A 16947-nucleotide genomic window follows, 5' to 3' on the forward strand; every position below is an offset into this window, starting at 1 on the left:
AGCATGGGTACCTTTTTTTCTTGGTGTCACTCAGACATCAACAAAAGGAAGGCTCTAGGCCACATGATTTTACAGTAACTGCTGGCATTGGCTCCTAGCAACCATCTTTACATGGGTGCCTTGCAGCCCATTCTGCAGCACTGGATGCATACTGCACCCATGCCCACGCTGGGCATCATTATCACGTAACAAGCAGATATGCAGCCATGAAACCCAGAAGCAAACAGTGTGAGTTGCTTGGGCAGGTTGCCCATGGCTGCTGGCTTTCCTGGGTGCTCCAGCTACGTGCAGGGAGTGAAGAGATTCACCAGATTGCAACAAAGCGTGTCCTTTTTAGGGTCTGTCCTTTGGGGAAGCATGAAGCCAGTGCACCTATGCAAGTTATACAAATATGCATAATACTCTGTGTATGTATATTCAGACTATATGAGAGGGAGGAAGAGGTTTATCCTGGGTTGGAGTCAGCTGCTGTAGGTGAAGTAAGCACCTTTGCTCAGGAAGGTAAGACCTGAGCAAAGGTCTTAGTCTGATGCTGCTGTTCCTTGCATAAACCATTCTTTGTATTTTAGGTTGCTTAGGGTACTGCAGGTGAAGCATGTGCTTATGCTGTGCCGAATCAGTGCCCTGATTTGGTTAAAATCTCTTTTTGTTCTTATTTATACTTCATCAGTAGACTTAAATAGTATGGCTGCAGTTCATCCCACACAGCAGGTCAGCCTTGGGACTCTAACTCTGATAACTGCTGGGATCTGGGAGACCAGTCATGTGCTTTTCCATTAGGTGTTGTTGCATGCCTTTGTGGGACCCAAGGTCAGCTTGTGGTGAAGGTACTGAAGCAACAAAGAAGTTTGTATGGTTTGCTTGGCCATACTTAGGGCAAAACTGTTGTTCAGTGCTGTCTGGCCGTTAGCCTGTGGCAAATAACTCTCAAACTGTGCTCAGAATAATTCAGAACATGTCTGGGGCATCCTGTATAATCCTTTGACTCCTTGAGTCTTCACAGACCTTCAGTGATCCTGCACATCTGTTAATTCTTTTACAGTGCTGGCTATAATTTGTGTTGAAAGCAAAAAGGAATGTAAAGAAGAGTTGTTCCATCCAACTTAGTGTCCATCTCTGAAGACATTTTGGCGCAGAAGAAGTGATCCTATCAGCAGACCCCTAACTCCTAGTGAGCTGGCTTCAGCACCTCTCACGACTGGGCTGTCGGTTTTGTACAGGAGTCTTACAAAACTGCTGCTGCATGCATTCTTTTAAATAGATATGCAAAGGCAAGGCAAACAAGCAGTTCTATCGCTGCTGCTCTTTCCTAGAGATGGATCAAGCTAATTGTGCTGAGCAGGGAACAGTTTAGATGAAGGAAAAAGCCAGATCCGTTTTGGATATTTCTGACATCTTCTCTATTTTAGAATTTTCAGTTAGTTGTTTGGTTTTTTTTATGGTCTATAGCCTAACACAGTTCTAGTTCTAAACTCGTCTGTCCCATGGTTGGTTTCCTCCCCAGCCCCTTCCCCAAAAGACATGGCTCAGGAGCATAATGAGAATATAAGTACTAATTCATTAGCATGCAAAAGATTAATTTCCTTCCCTCTTCCCCCCCCCATGCTTGGGACTCCTTTGCAATGCCTACTGCACTGTTAATGGTTTAAGCTGTACTTAGATAACCTGCACTCCTTCCGAAGTATCTGTCCTTGCAAAGAAATCTTCAGGTCACGCGTGTCCTCAGACAAGCTGCAGAGGCAGGCACAGCTGGGGAAGAGGAGGCTTATGGAGACAAGCTCAGGGATAAGTCCACCATTGTATTTGCAGCACAGTGTAACTTGTCCTGTGATTGATTCACAGGATTTTTCTCCTTTTTTTTTTTTATGGGCTAGCTGTGGAAATCTGTTAATTCTGATCTTTAGATGATTTTCAAATGGAAGCTTTGTTTATGATGATGTTGCCCAGAGAGGGTGACTAAAATGTGTAGGCTTGAACAGGTACAGTGTACAGACCATCTGGCTCTCATTTTCTTCCTTTTCTGATTGTATCAAACACTTTGCATGTGGGAAAAAAAAAGCATGACCTTGAACTTAGTTGTGTGATAGAATCCCTGAAATTACTTACCCCACATTGATTTGAGAAACTGGAAGGTCCTACTTCGTGCAATTGTGGAATAAGTAGCCATGTTGACATGAGGTCGTGTTTGTCAGGAGTTCACATTAGTGAAATCAATGGGAGACAACTATACCATTTCTGAGTTCAGCCTTCTGACAGCTTGCAGTTGGCTTCTAGAGATCTTACACCAGAAGGCTTTGGTAATAATAGAGGCTGAATAGAAGCTCGTAGTCCATGGAAACCAACAGTGTCATCGGGGGAGTACCATCGTGCCTCCAGCATCCCTTGTCTCTTCTGGCTCCTTCCTTGGAGTTTCTCCAAGAACATTCTGCAGAATGCATGTAGGTTGCACCACGGCAGTACTTTGCATGCAACTGGAAGGTAGTTTGCTTGCTCTAAGCATAGGAAGGGCTTTACCTTCACTGCAGTTAGGCAAGATTTTAGACAGTTGGTTCTGGAGTCCTAAATATAGCTCATAGCCTCTGCTTTCCTTCATCATTAAGGCACTGGTAGGATGTGTCGGAGAGCTGCTGCTCCTTTGCAGAGCTCAAGAACACTTTTCTGTCCCAGATGTCCTTTCACTGGGCAGGCAGGGTGCCACCAGCGCACTTCACTAGCTTGTTATGACTTGTGCGCATCCAAGGATGAATCAGGGCAAGAACTTACCCAGGAGACTGTTTCTAGTGTCACATACGCAATTCGAAGAGCTAGTGAGTAGTGAATGAGTAGCTATGGGGCATGTGCAGCAACACTGGATATAGAATCATAAAATCAACTAGGTTGGAAAAGACCTTTAAGATCATGAAGTCCAGCCATTACCCCAGGGCTGCCAAGTCCACCACTAACCCATGTCACTAAGGGCCTTGTCTGCATATTACATTGCTTTGCTGCCTCTTAGTTTGAAACACAGGAGGTTCCTGCATTTCTTTTCTACCCTGATTTGCAGGAGTCCTTCAGGAGGTACAGTTGTAATAATCTGCAGTGTCTGCTTTTTATCATTAGCTTCTCTCCTGTCCAGATACAAAGCAGATTGGGAATCTTTTCAAAGAGTGAAGATTTATCAACACAACTCCCAGACAAGTCAATTAGTGGCTGCCTGACTAAATCCTCATAACACGCTCTGAAAATGTGGCTCCTGCTGTCTGCAAGGCCAGTTGCAGGGAAGAATGTAGCTCAGCTGTTTGGTATGGGAGGCAGAAGCGGTTCAGCTCTCAGGCTCTCAGCACCTTAATTAAGACTTTTCCACGGACAGAGGAATGCTGGCACCCCCCAGGTGATGAGGTTACTGCTTTCCCAGGATTTACCCTATTGGGCTAAAGCGGGATTAAACTGGATGGGCCTGAAGAGGAGGAAGCCATGTAGATCATACACTTGGTCAGGAAGGCTGTCTGACAATGATGACAGCATTTCATCCATGAAATAATTTGTGCTCTAAAGTCCAGTTAAACTTGCCAATAATTTTGTATTGAGAAAATTAATTGCATCCATTGCTTATGTTTTACTCAACAGCTTCCCCAGGGACCCCCGCATGCCAAATCTCCTCAGAAGCGTGTCATTTAGTGTCTTTGCATTCAAATTTGAGTTGTGTAGGAGGAGGGACAGAAATTATGAGAGAAAAATATTTTAAAGGAAAACTGGAATTGATATGGTATATATACAAATATATACACTATATATATGACAAGGGGGAATGGCTGTAAGCTGAAAGAGGGTAGATTTAGATCAGATATTAGGAAGAAATTCTTCACTATGAGGGTGGTGAGACACTGGAACAGGTTGCCCAGAGAAGTTAGGGCTGCCCCATTCCTGGAAGTGATGGTTCTATGATACATACACGTATACTTCCAAAGATCACACCTTTTTTCCTCAGGCTGTTCTAGACACACACAGTTTGAGCAGCATAGTTGATATTTTTTATATATATTTCTTCTATAAATGTTTTACAGATTTTTTCCCTCCTGCATCCCTCACTAGCTAGGCATTTTCCAACAGTGCTCGTTCCTACAGCAGAAAATGTCTTTCTGGCAGCAATGCAGTGGGGTGCATTAAAACACTGCAGTAAACATCAGTAGAGAGGATATACATGTTTGGGGTTTTTTTTTTATTTTGATGAAATTAAATACACACATAGCTGGAAGTTCTCTTATCACACAACCTGAGCAATGGAAGTACAATTCTTCAGTCCGCGATGAAAATACGTGTGGTGAGGCAGAGTTGAGCCATGGGAGAATCACAGAACCATGGGATGGGTTGGGTTGGAAGGGACCTTAAAGCTCATCCAGTTCCAACCCCCTGCCACGGGCAGGGACACCTTCCACTAGAGCAGGTTGCTCCAAGCCCCTGTGTCCAACCTGGCCTTGAGCACTGCCAGGGATGGGGCAGCCACAGCTTCTCCGGGCAAAGAAGCTACCTGTCTATCTTCATTTCTACAGAACTGTGTCTCCTTCCCTTCTCTTGCGAATCCCTCTCTTAAAGCTCTGATGAAAACTTAGGCCAGTTCTTGCTTTTCTCGAGCTCTTTTAGCACACATCAGCCTCCCTACCTGGCTGACTGAGGGCAGTTAGAGTCATGGCGTTCGCCTGGTTTGGCTTTGCCTGTTTCAGGTTTAACTGGTGCCCTGAGCATCTTCTTATCATAATGGGAGTTGGTTTGTTCTTCTCATGACTTGGGTCACAGGTGGAGGTTTGACCTCCTTCCTTGAGGCAAAGGTTACTCTGTAAAGCCTGCAAAGTTGAGCAGGTTACTAGCTATCTGTAGCTATCTTTGCTCCCAACTTAAAACAGATTTCACGATATGAGCTTCCTGAGTATTTGAAACACTGCCCCAGCCAAAAAGAAGTGGGCAGGCAGACCCTGCATGGAAGAGCACAGCATGTGCTTTGAGTGAGCAATTGTGATCCAAAGTCAATTTGCTACATCAGGCTTTATCCTGTGAGTTAGCAGGTGTCGATGCCGTGCCTTCAGCAGTGTGAGGGAATTCGAGTAGTAGCGGAGTGGTTCGATGCATGAAATACTTGTATTTGCTGGAAGCAGTGGTGTGTAACCCACACACCACTGTCCTGCACTCCGCACCTGTAGCGAGTGGCATTAAGAGGTCACTGTGGAGCTGATGGACTTCAGACGCTGGTCAGAAGATGTGGTTGTACCTCAGGCAGTGGTGCCCTTGGACCGCTGTTGGCTTTTCAATGGCAGCCTCAGTAGTGGCACAGCAAGAAAAGGATATGCAAGAAATGAGGGATCCTTTCAAGTCTTGAAGCAGAATTGCTGCCATGCAAATGGCAATATTGATTATTCCTTATTGATCACAGGATAGGTGGTTATGGTCATTACGTCTCTTCTTAGAAGAGCTGTAATGTCAAATCCAGTTGCTTGGTGTCACTTCACAGCAATCCCAGGGACTTGTTATGTTGTTGATAGGATTTGAGTGCAGTACAAGAAGTTAAGGAGCAAACTTGACCTAGTTTTCAGGGTGCAGGCTGGAGATGGCTGGATAGTGGTGGCTGGTGGCAGAGCTCGTGGTGAGCAATCCCTGTCAGAGGTCAGGGGGTCAAGATCTATCTGGGGAAGTTCCAGGAGAAGAAGGGAGAAGAAAGTTGAGGAAAGCTCAGGAACACGTAGAAAAAGAGGTGCTAAACCACTGATGGGAGGGAGAAGTCCTGCAGGAAGGGCCAAGGCTGAGCCATTGCCACAGAAGGGAACTGAAGCCCAGTTGAGCATGGATGGCTGGTGGGCCAGCCCATGATTCAACATGAGGAATGGAAAAGATCAATGTTTGTTTTTAACAGAAAGAGTCACAGAAGAGCAGTGTGGAGACTGTGATAACCCTTGTTCTCTGTAAACATGCATATTCTCTGAGGAAGATGGACTTTGGGCTTTGGCTGGTTTCTCTGTTTTCCCACGGACAGCAAAGATAGCTACAGAGCAAGGTGCATCTCAGCACAACTGGGGAATGAGCATGTCAGACCTCTTCCAGTTGTTGCCCTTGCCAGGTATTGAAGTGGCTGGAGCTGCCTTAAGAGGAGTCAGTGGCTACATGTCTGCTGTCTAGCTGAAAGCACCAGCTAAAAGTGGTGCCAGCCTCCTTGTCTGTGGGCTCAGGGACCAACCTGCCCACCGTGGGGCAGCGGACCTGTGTTAGACCCTGCGAAGCACGCTCGCTTCCACAGGCAAAAAGAGAACGTAGGCTCTCGGCTTCCCCACGCCCCTGTTTTTATCTATTAAAGAACAGCGAAGGGCTGAGGCACTGGCACAGCCCTGGTCACTGCCGGTGGCTGACTGGAACAGCCACCCACTGAAGGCAGCATGATGGTGGAGGATGGGCTGGCGAGTGGCTCAGCTGTTGCTATAACAACAGCACCTTGGTCTCATTTCTTTTGAAAAATGAATTGCTGCTGGTGGGATGAAGCGGAGCAGCTTCTCCCCGCAGATGAAAGCCCCGTCGACAGCCTCAGCGCTCTCCTGTTTCTGTATTGGCTTTGTCACAGCGTGTCCGAGTAGCTCTGCTGCACATTCTGGGATGGGTTTGATTAGACCAGTCTGGTCTGCGTGTTGGCGTGCACAGCCTCTGTGCCCCCTGCCTTCCCCCAGTCAAGAGTCATATAAAAAGTCAACCCACCAAAGTTTGACCTTTTCTTGCTCTGCAACTGGAGTTTCCTCAAAGGCATATAAAGGATAGTGAGTCCTGCTTTGCTCTCTTCTGCTCTGGGGTAGAAACCTGCTGTGAAATACTGATCTATCAGCCAAATATTTTGTGTGAATAAAGCTAACGCCCTAAGGAGCTGGCAAGAGTTTTATTGTATTCTAATTTTTTTGGTTTATTTTCATATTTTCCTTTGATTTTCATTTTTTTCTTTTTATTTTATGAACCAATAGTCTTCTGCACCTAGACATAAATCTCTACACTGCTGCTAATATCTTCATGATGCGTACTGTAAATCACATGCACAAGCTATATACTGCTCCTTAGAAGGTATGGGGAGATACTTTCTAGGAGAACATTTCACTTCAGGCATTGTTTTTACGGAGGGAAGGGGAACAGGGAATTACTGGGGTTTTAGTCTAAAACACTCTGGAGTGTTGGTGATGGTAAACTGTTTGCCAGTATGTGGTCACTGTATGCTATTCAAGCCATCCAGTAGTTTAAATGGTGATTGGGAATCACAAGATCATAGAATGGTTTGGGTTGGAAGCGACCTTAAAGCTCATCCAGTTCCAACCCCCTGCCATGGGCAGGGACACCTTCCACTAGAGCAGGTTGCTCCAAGCCCCTGTGTCCAACCTGGCCTTGAACACTGCCAGGGATGGGGCAGCCACAGCTTCTCTGGGCACCCTGTGCCAGTGGCATCACCACCCCTCACAGTGAAGAACTTCCTAATATCTAACCTAAATCTCCCCTTTGTCAGTTTAAAGCCATTCCCCCTTTTCTTATCCCTAAAAGCCCTTGTATAAAGTCCCTCTCCAGATTTCTTGTAGCCCCTTTAGGCACTGGAAGCTCCTCTAAGGTCTCCCTGCAGCCTTCTCTTCTCCAGGCTGAACAAGCCCAGCTCTCGCAGCCTGTCTTCCTAGGAGAGGTGCTTTCAAGATATGAAACTGAACATTTGCATTGAAATAATTGGCTAAGAATATTGCTGTGTTTTTATGCTGTATTGTTGTGCCCAAAAAGAAGAGATGCATCTGTTGTTATGGCTCCCAACACACCCCACTCCATCCCCAAAATGCCAGAGACAGGGTGCTTCCCCTCCTGCAAAGGCTGTTAACCCCCTAAATCCTAAAACCTGTGTTTCAGGAGGATATTGTGGAGCTACAGACTTAGAATAGGCTTCATTTTGTTTTCGTTTGCAACAAGGCACACTTTCTGTACATTTGATCTTTGATGGAAAATAGTTTCCCTGTTGAAGCTGCTTTCGGTTGTAAGGCATGATAAACACAATTATGAATATTTATATACTGGGCCTGCTTTTACTGTTCACTAAAGCCACTGTATATTTGTACAGGGGGACATCCAAGTTTCAGCACATGATGAAACTTTAGGAGCTGATATTTTTAGGGCTGGTTATTTGCCACTGGATAGTTTTGATTCTTTTGGTAAACATTCATGTACAAATAAGGTGATGGAGTCAGGATAAATTAGTAAATGATGTGAAACCTGAAAGTGTGAAATGATGTGAAAGCGTATCACTTACCAATATTCTGTAAGGTTCACTTTCAAACTGTTGTGAAATGCATGGAGTCACTTATCTTGTATTTCTCAGGAGATAATTGCTCTCCATAATCCCTGACTTGTCATTATGATGATTTTTTTCCCCATCACTTCCTTATATGAACTTTTTTTTATGACTAGAAGCCTGTTACCCAGTCCTTTGGTATGACTGTTCTTTAGCCCAGCGTTTGGCCAGTATAAGCACAGGGCAAAGGGCCATCACAAGTTTTGGACATTTCTTTGACCCCTGTTTTTGCGTGTACATACCCAGTGAACTTGGTCTTGAGTCAGGTCCTGTTCAGTGACTGTTCTTCTGATGTGGAAGGCAAAGACTTTGTATTGAGAGAGCTTAGGAGCTGAAATGGGTGAGTTCAGCTGTAAATTGTGTCAGTGGCCCATTAGGGGCCACATTTACATACGCGATTTTAAGCCATCGTATCAACTGTGTTACTGACCACCTGCATTTGAGGCCAGATTGTGCCTGCTCTTTTCTTCTTCTGAAGAAGGGAATCTCAGAAGCGACTGTGCTGTTGTACTTGTGAAGCAGGGCCGTTACCAGATCAATATTGGCCTTTTCTTGTCTCTGGGATCTGAATCAGGGCTATATAAAGATCAGTGAAACAAGCCCAGTGGCTCAGCTGTAGTCTTCTGCCACGCACCAGTTACACCGGTCAAAAAGCAGCAGGGAGCTGTGATGCCATACAGTGGTGTTCAGCTTAGCATGGGTGTTTAAGGAAGGGAAGCAGTGGAGGTGAGAGCCATATCATAAACCTCCTTGTGGGATCTGGTTTTTCTCCTTCACACTAGCCTGGGTGTTGACTTACCTTCCATATTGCTGTTAACTGGCACGGATGAGGCAATTACCACCCCTGCACAAGCTTCTTGCTAGAGCTTGCTTCTGTCACGGCACAGAGAAATGGAAAGGTGATGCCTGTGTTGTAGGGTTCCATGCAGCGTGGTGTGCTCCTGCGGACCGTGGTTGATTAAATTGAGTGTGATGGGCTTTCACCGAGAGAACACTGGTGCGGTGTGTGCTCCTGCCTGCATCTGCTGCCACATGCAGGACCCCATCCCTGAGCATCTGTGGAGCTCATGCGGGCAAGAGCTGCTGTGCTTGGGTGAAGGGAGAGAAGAGTGGGAGTCAGTGGTGAGGAATCCACACACACAGTGGGGAGGTCCGAAACATGCTCACAGCCTTCCTGGTCTCTGCCTTGCTGCACGTGGGCTTCCCATTGCAGCCTGTGCCACAGGGAGAGTGAAACCACTGGCCTTGCTGTTTCCTGTCTCCCAGAAACCAGGGGTGGGGAAAGACCCAGGGAAAGGTCAGCTCCTGTGGAGCTATGCAGGCATCTTGCACTGGAGGAGCAGTGGTCTGCATGGCAGAGGCTGTGGTCACAGAGAAGCTGTGTTGCAGCACAGTCTCTGTGCTGCAGCACCACAGAAGCCAAGAGGAGAAGGAATTTCAGCCTGAGGGAGGCTTGGCATTCATTGGCTTTGTGCAGGGGGAACAGGCAGCAAAGTCTTGGACACCTATGCCAACAGGGACCCGCTGGTGACTCTTGGCCACGTGTTAATCATTCTCCCACATAAAAAAGCTCTTTCACTCCGGTTCAAATCAAGGAGTTGATGAGCTGATTAAAAACTCACAGTCTTGCCTTTCTGCCTTGTTATAAAGGTCACATCTCTGCAGAGGACCAGTACGTAGCTTAGCGTCCCACGTGTGTTCAGCTGGGGCTGCAGCAGCACATGCAGCGGCCGTGTCCTTCTGCATTGCATGTTGGAGGGGCCACGCTGGCCTGAAGGGCACGAGAAGGGCACAGCCTTCTCAGAACCGCTCCCTCTAAACTAGGGATGATATGGATTTGCTTGCCTGTCTTACACATGGGATGAAAGGGGAGCTAGCTCTCTGGGATGGGAGAAATAAATGGGAGCTGGATTGTGGGAAGAAAGAAGGTTGAGGACCTCTAGGTTAGGGAAGGGGTGGGAGCCGCATGTCTGAGACTTTCATACAGTAAAAATACTTCAAAAATTGATAAAATCTTTCAGTATTTTGTCTTCTATTGTTCTAGTATCAAGGATGCAAGTGTGTCCTGAAGGCGTTTGCTAGAGCTGTGACCTCTTTGCTTCCTCCCCTCCCCACTATTGTTTTTTGCCTTAGCCGAAGAGGGATGCTTTTTTTAGCCTGGTACATAAGTGGAGGACTTAACGTTTGGTGTGACAGGAGAGCACTGTAAGTTGTTACAGTGCTTTGCTATGCTGTTTCTAACCTGGCTGAAAGCTTATATTAACACACTATTTCTTAAATAACAGTCTTGTATTCTAGTTTAATTGCTTTGCTGGAGACTTGTCTTGCTATCATTTCTGTTAGTTATTTATCTTTCACGTTAGCTCCCAGCACACTGGTTGTTCCCTTTTCTTGTCATTATTTGATTGAGTTAATATCATGCAAAGTACCTTCTTATTTTTATGGTGGCTATTTTTTTTCCTCGCTTACAACTGATTTTCAGTATGCTTTGGAGCCAAGAACAGAGGGCTAATCAAATGAAACTATGTTAATGAATTTTCTGCAAAAAAATCTAGTGTCAACAACACATGTTTCAATAGAAGTAGGCAATCAATTGTATTGCAGGTATTTTTCAAGAAGCTTCCAGAAACTGCCAACAAAAAGATTTTCAGAATAAATAGGGAATTTTAGTGATTCAATTTTTTTTGGTCCAACTTAAGACTCATCGCTGTGTTAGGCACCAAAAAGTTGAATTAGTCAAATAGCTTCATCAAATTCTGCTATCTTGGAGAGCACATATTTTACAGTTCTGCTCTCCTATTCAGGGGCAGGTTTGGTTTGGGTTTCTTTTTTTGGTTGGTTGGGTTTTGTTTGGGTGTTTTTTTTTTGTTGTTTATTTTGTTTTAAACCGTCTTCCCAAACTGATCAAGGCAAAAGAACGAAATGAAACAAACTGAATGTCAGTAGTAGGCTTGATGAGGAGTATCTGTCACAAGGCTCATCAGTGCTTTTTTTGTGTCTGCAACTGGTTAATGGTTATTTTTTTCTCATGTTTTTCTTTCAGCTTCAAGAGACAGTCAAAAGGAAGTTGGAAGGCGCACGTTCCCCTCTCAATGGAGAACAGCAGAATGGAGTTTGTGATGGGAGCTTTTCTCCGACCAGCAAGCGGATACGGAAGGATGTACCAGGCATTGAAGCAATCAACAGCTTGCCCAATAATTTGCCTTTGCCTGCTGTTTCTCCTCTTCACCAGCTTGACATGAAAGCTCCCCTGCCCCTGCAGAACAGTGGAACTCACGGCAGTGGTCTAGAAGACTTGGGTAAAAACGGTGGGCTTTCTGAGATAAAGCTCCCCGTTAATGGTTGCAATGAGCTAGATGATAGCTTTAACATCCTGCAGAACAAGGAGCTAAAGCAAGAGCCTTTGGATGACCCCAGCTGCATAGACACTTCTGAAACATCTCTTTCAAATCAGAACAAGCTCTTCTCAGACATCAACCTGAATGATCAAGAGTGGCAGGAGCTAATAGACGAACTGGCAAACACCGTTCCAGAAGATGATATACAAGATTTGTTCAATGAAGACTTTGAAGAGAAGAAGGAGCCGGAATTTCCCAGGCCTGCCACAGAGACTCAGGAGAGTGCAAGCGTGAAAAGCGATCCATCTCATTCTCCCTTCGCGCATGTCCCATTAGGGTCTCCCCAGGTGAGGCCTTCTTCTTCCGGTCCTCCGTTTTCAAACGTCTCCACAGCCTCCAGCATAGCTTCCGTGTCCAGTGCCCCACCAGCCCCAATCCCTGCCGGCTCACCAGCAAACTGTGTTGTTCAGTCACCTCAGACGCCCAGCCAGGCCCACACTCCAGGCCAGTCGCAGTCACGGTCTGGAAATGGCTATCTTATGAATCCAGCAGCAGCAACTGTGGCAGGATCAGGGCCTGGGCCTGTGAATATGCCAACCGCTGACTTGTCTCCAGCTGAACAGCTCAAGCAAATGGCAGCCCAGCAGCAGCAAAGAGCTAAGCTCATGCAGCAGAAGCAGCAGCAGCAGCATCCAAATCAACCCTCAAGCTGGTCACCTGTGGGCCCTCCATCTAGTCCGTACGGAGGACCCTTCAGTGCAGACAAACCAAATAGTCCAATGATGTATCCCCAAGCCTTTAACAACCAAAACCCAATAGTGCCTCCTATGGCAAACAATCCACAGAAGACCGCAATTAATAACTACCTCCCTCAAAATCACATGAATATGATCAGTCAGCAGCCAAATAACCTGGGCACAAACTCCTTAAGCAAACAGCCCAATATGCTTTCTTACGGCAACACCAAGCCTCTGACCCACTTCAGCGCTGAGCTGAGTCAGAGGATGACTCCACCAATGGCAAATCCCAGCAAGAACCCCATGATGCCATACATCCAGCAGCAGCAGCAGTCCCAGCAGCCGCAGATGCAAGCTCAGATGGCGCACCTGAGCGAGGAACAGAAACGCATGCTCATCATGAAGCAGAAGGGAATGATGAATCAGCCCATGGCGTATGCAACGCTTCCTTCCCTCGGTCAGGTAAGCGTGAGTGCGCGATACACAGATAACCGAAAAGAGGCTTAGTATTTCTTTGTATGATCTCCTGCTCTTCCTCCTGGGAAGCATGGAACGTCATTGCAGATGCTTCTTGGACTTTTTATGTGGTATCGGAGCCTGATCGTTTTAAGAAATGACTGAAATTAAATTGTGTTGTGTCTTAGAAATGTTTTTAAATTACTGTTTTTCTGAACTAGAGCTCTTTCCCTTTGCTTCTACTGATGAGTGCTTAGGGCCACTCTGGGAAGTTTTGTGTTGGAAGTCACTCCTTCTTGAAGGGTTTGTTTCCTTTTTTTCCTAATGTCAGGTTTGATGGGTTTGGATCCCAAACCATGGCATGGCTTAGTTTCCACAGTGCAGTTAGCGTTGTAACAAAGAGAAGGAGTGGTTGGCTCCTTCTTGGGACAGAGATCAGGCCAACTTTAAAAGCATACATGGCATTTTGGCTCAGGGAACAGGGGAAGGACAGTTTGGGTGCTGAGTGCCTTTGGTTTCCACTGGGAGAAGTAAGCACAACTGAATGCTTTTAGTGGTGCTTGAACCATACATGAAAAGAGATGGTTGATTCTGCGACTTTCAAGCAGTATTTGGCAACCTGAAGTATTTTATTGTTGTGAATCTGTAGAGTCTTTCAACAAGACGCTAAAGCCATGTTGGCTTGAGTGAGTTGGCATCACTCACATATATTCCATGCTAACCGCTGGAGTGGCAGCTGTCAGGCTGGGGGTATGCTTTGGAATGAATCAACCAATTTGGATAACGATCATAGTAATTCCCTGTTGCCTCCTAGGTCAGCTGGGTATTCTTAGTTGTGCAGCCTTGGTGGAGATCTGCACACTGGTGTCATGGAAAGGCTCAAGAATTAATTTTCTGAGCATTGTTTTAAGAAGAATTAAAGTTAATAATCAGGTCACAAAGTAGGCGATGCTGTCACAGAAGTTATGTGCCACCAAAATATGTCGGGAACTCGGATATAATAGTACACTAATAGAATTGTTGGTTGATAGTTTTAGCGTAACAGCTTTTTACCAAATTAGCTGTTTCTACACCACCTACAAGGCGTGCTTCCTTCTGAGCCTGGCTTAACGGTGACTCACACTGTAATGCATGTAGAAACACAGCAGAATTTGTCATTTCTTCAGCTTGTGGAGTTTGGGGGTCTACCAATAGGAGGAGTAGGAGCTTTACCAGGTCACGGTCCTTCACATACTACTTAAAATTAATCGCAAAACAAAAAGAAATGTTTATCCACCTCCTGGTTTTGGTTCAGGGTGTATGGTAACAGCTCAAAGGTTCGTATCTTTTAATTCTGCTTGCCTGTTGCATTAGAAATAGCTGGTCTAGAGCTTCTTCTTCTTGGGAAGACTTAGCTGAAGAAATACTGCAATAAGGACAGAAAACTCAAACTGTAATCTGAGCTACAGTTTTGTCAGGTTGTAGCTGAGAAGCAGGGGGTGTTTGGTCACGCTGCCTAATGCTTTATCATTTCTTTGTTAAATCTGTTGAACTCAAAAGACCCATTGAACAGTTGAGAGGCAAATTGCCCATGTGAAAGAGTTAATGTCATCTCCTCCATTTCATAAGTTGATAAATTCGTATTAATACCTCACTGCAGCTCTCTCTACTGTGAACAGGAAGCTGAGGTTTCAGATATCTAATCTCACTCAGTTCCTTTTTTTTAGTGTAGGAAAAACTAGATATTTGGAAACACTAGACAATTCTTCCAAAAACAAGTCTGTACATTAAGTCATTTCTATGTCATATAAAGAAGAAACTTGAGGAAAAGCCATGCTTTGTAATATAATATGTGCAATTCGCATTTATTGGCCCAGTCAGGATGAGGGACTTCATGCTGGTGTGTAGATGTAGAAAGGTCCCTTTACTACTCATGAGACCCACTTGCCTGCACTGAAGGGATTTTGTTTGTGAGGAAGGTTGAAATAATAGATTTCTAACTGTAATGTATTTCTTCATTCCTTCCTCTCCTGCTTCCCCAAAAAGCGATTGTCTGTGGAAAATTGGAAAGCTTGTTACTGTGAGATGTGCTTGGTGGAAATGGATTGGTTTTGCAAAGGTGGTAAAACCGGGATGTTGATGTTGTTGCATTAAGTCCAGACTGATGCAGATTATCTGATTCTACTACTTACTGCAGGATGGGATGGTCAGACTTGCCAGATCATATATGGAAAATAAGGAGAGTGCACTCTTCAGTTCAAAATACATTTCTGAGTGTAAAATTAATGCATCTTTCTGTTTATACTTTTGTTGCAGTTCTGTTTTTTGATACAGAATTGTAAAAGTGTGTGTGTTAAATAATCATAAGGATTTAACAAATGGTTTTTAAGGGCAAAAAGAATTCTAGCTATTGCATCTCATGGTTAGCACTGACCATATATTTCTTTCGGGTGACTATTAGAAGGGCATATTTGAGAACCAAAAGGTGATTTAGGAAACATCGGACATGTACAAAACCCATGTACACCTTGCCTTATTTTCTGTGTACTGCTCTAAAATTCACATTCAAATATGACTAATTGCGTGCATGTGTTCACGCATGCACTATGTACACTAATTAAAGCCATACCCGTTTGGGCCTAAGCTACTTCTGTTGTTAATAAGCAGAACTTTTACCTGCGCTGGTTGCTTCAGTTGCTGAGTGTACTTTAGAGAGACACAACATTTCTTTCAGTCCATCTGGGAACTTGCAAATGCTCCGTGGAGGTCAGTTGCCCGTGAGTGACACCAACATGTCAGTGCTGGCACTCTGGGCTTGCTGAGCATTGCTCTCGTGAAGAGAGGTGAGCAGCGAGAGAGGAAGCTGTGCAGCTCAATATCCATGTGAGGGGTTGGACAGGCAGAGTGCTAAATTAGGAGCTTAGCCGGCAGAACTAGCGTCTAACAAAAGTAGGATTTCTCTAAAGTCTTTACACAGTTGGTGTTGAAACTCCTCCTGTGCGATGTGTTGGTCCTTTGCATTGCTGTGCACGTCCAGGACTGGTACTGGTGCTGTGGCTGTAGCCCCCATCACACCACTGCTGAACAACCTGTACATCCTGAACCATGATGTCCTCTCTTTTATGCTATCACTTGTTCTCTCCAAAGGAGCACTGGATGGGGTATTTTTCTGTTTTTCCACAAAGCAGATACTGGTTTGGATTTTTGGGTTGGGGATTTTTCCGGGGGTTAGCCTGAAGGTAATTCAGACTGCTTTCTGTGGAATTGACTGTTAAAAACATGGTCGTGTCGTGACCCATCTACCTTCAGTGAGGCTCTATCCTGCTACTAGTGTTTCCTTGTGCCTGACTGTTCTCCACTTGTCAGGCTTGTACTTAGAAATCCCTGCTCTTTGCCTTGTCCCATGTACCCTGATGTGCCCTAAAACCGGTTGTTAATTTGTGAGTATATGGCAGGTATTGCCCTTTAGCCTCTTGCTTTTTCTGGGTGGTTCTTTCATTCTCGCTTATCTGTGGCTATAGGCTAAACCAGCAAGTACAGATTATAACTGGGGCTGGAAACGTGTTAGGTAGTTAAGGGGGAGAAGTCCTCTGCTATTCTGATTCCCATGTGATGATAAAAGAAATAGGTTTCACACCAAGATGGAACATGGACTTCGTTTAGGCTTCTTACATTATTTGAGAAATAAAAGCAAGCAAGCCTAAATCAATCTCCTCTCTCAAAAATTAGAGTTTTGTTTAATCTAAAATGTTCCATTTGGTTTTCCAGGTTTTATGAGAGGCACTTATTTTTCCCCTTAAACCAAAAAGTGATTTCAAACTGAGGAAAAGTGAAACATCTTCTTCGGAAAAATTCAGAATCATTAATTGTGCCTTTCCTTGGTTCCAGCTGTTCAATATGTATGCATAATGGTAAGAGAAGGAAGCAGCCCAACGGAATAGATGTTGAATGGCTCAGACAGAACTTGATGTTTGGAGCCAAGTGAGTGAGGGAGAGTAATGAGAGGTCAAAACAAAACAGAATTCTCTGTGGGTGTAAGACAAATAAAACTAGACTGCAGCTCTTTGCCTGCATAGGTCTGTGAGGATGCTGCAATTACAGTTCCTATTGAAACCAC

At 45.0% G+C, this 16947-nt stretch overlaps 1 protein-coding gene across 4 annotated transcripts in view; it reads left to right on the plus strand.

Annotated features, from left to right (window-relative positions):
* Positions 1 to 16947, plus strand: part of MAML3 (mastermind like transcriptional coactivator 3) — a 290322-nt gene that overhangs the window by 187107 nt on the left and 86268 nt on the right. For all 4 annotated transcript variants that reach the window (XM_030491520.1, XM_030491519.1, XM_030491522.1 and 1 more), the window contains exon 4: positions 11364 to 12857. In XM_030491520.1, the coding sequence (XP_030347380.1) occupies positions 11364 to 12857 (1494 nt within the window). The remainder of the gene's footprint in view (positions 1 to 11363; positions 12858 to 16947) is intronic.

This window comes from Strigops habroptila, chromosome 7, assembly GCF_004027225.2.
Source record: "Strigops habroptila isolate Jane chromosome 7, bStrHab1.2.pri, whole genome shotgun sequence".
Lineage (NCBI taxonomy): Eukaryota > Metazoa > Chordata > Aves > Psittaciformes > Psittacidae > Strigops > Strigops habroptila.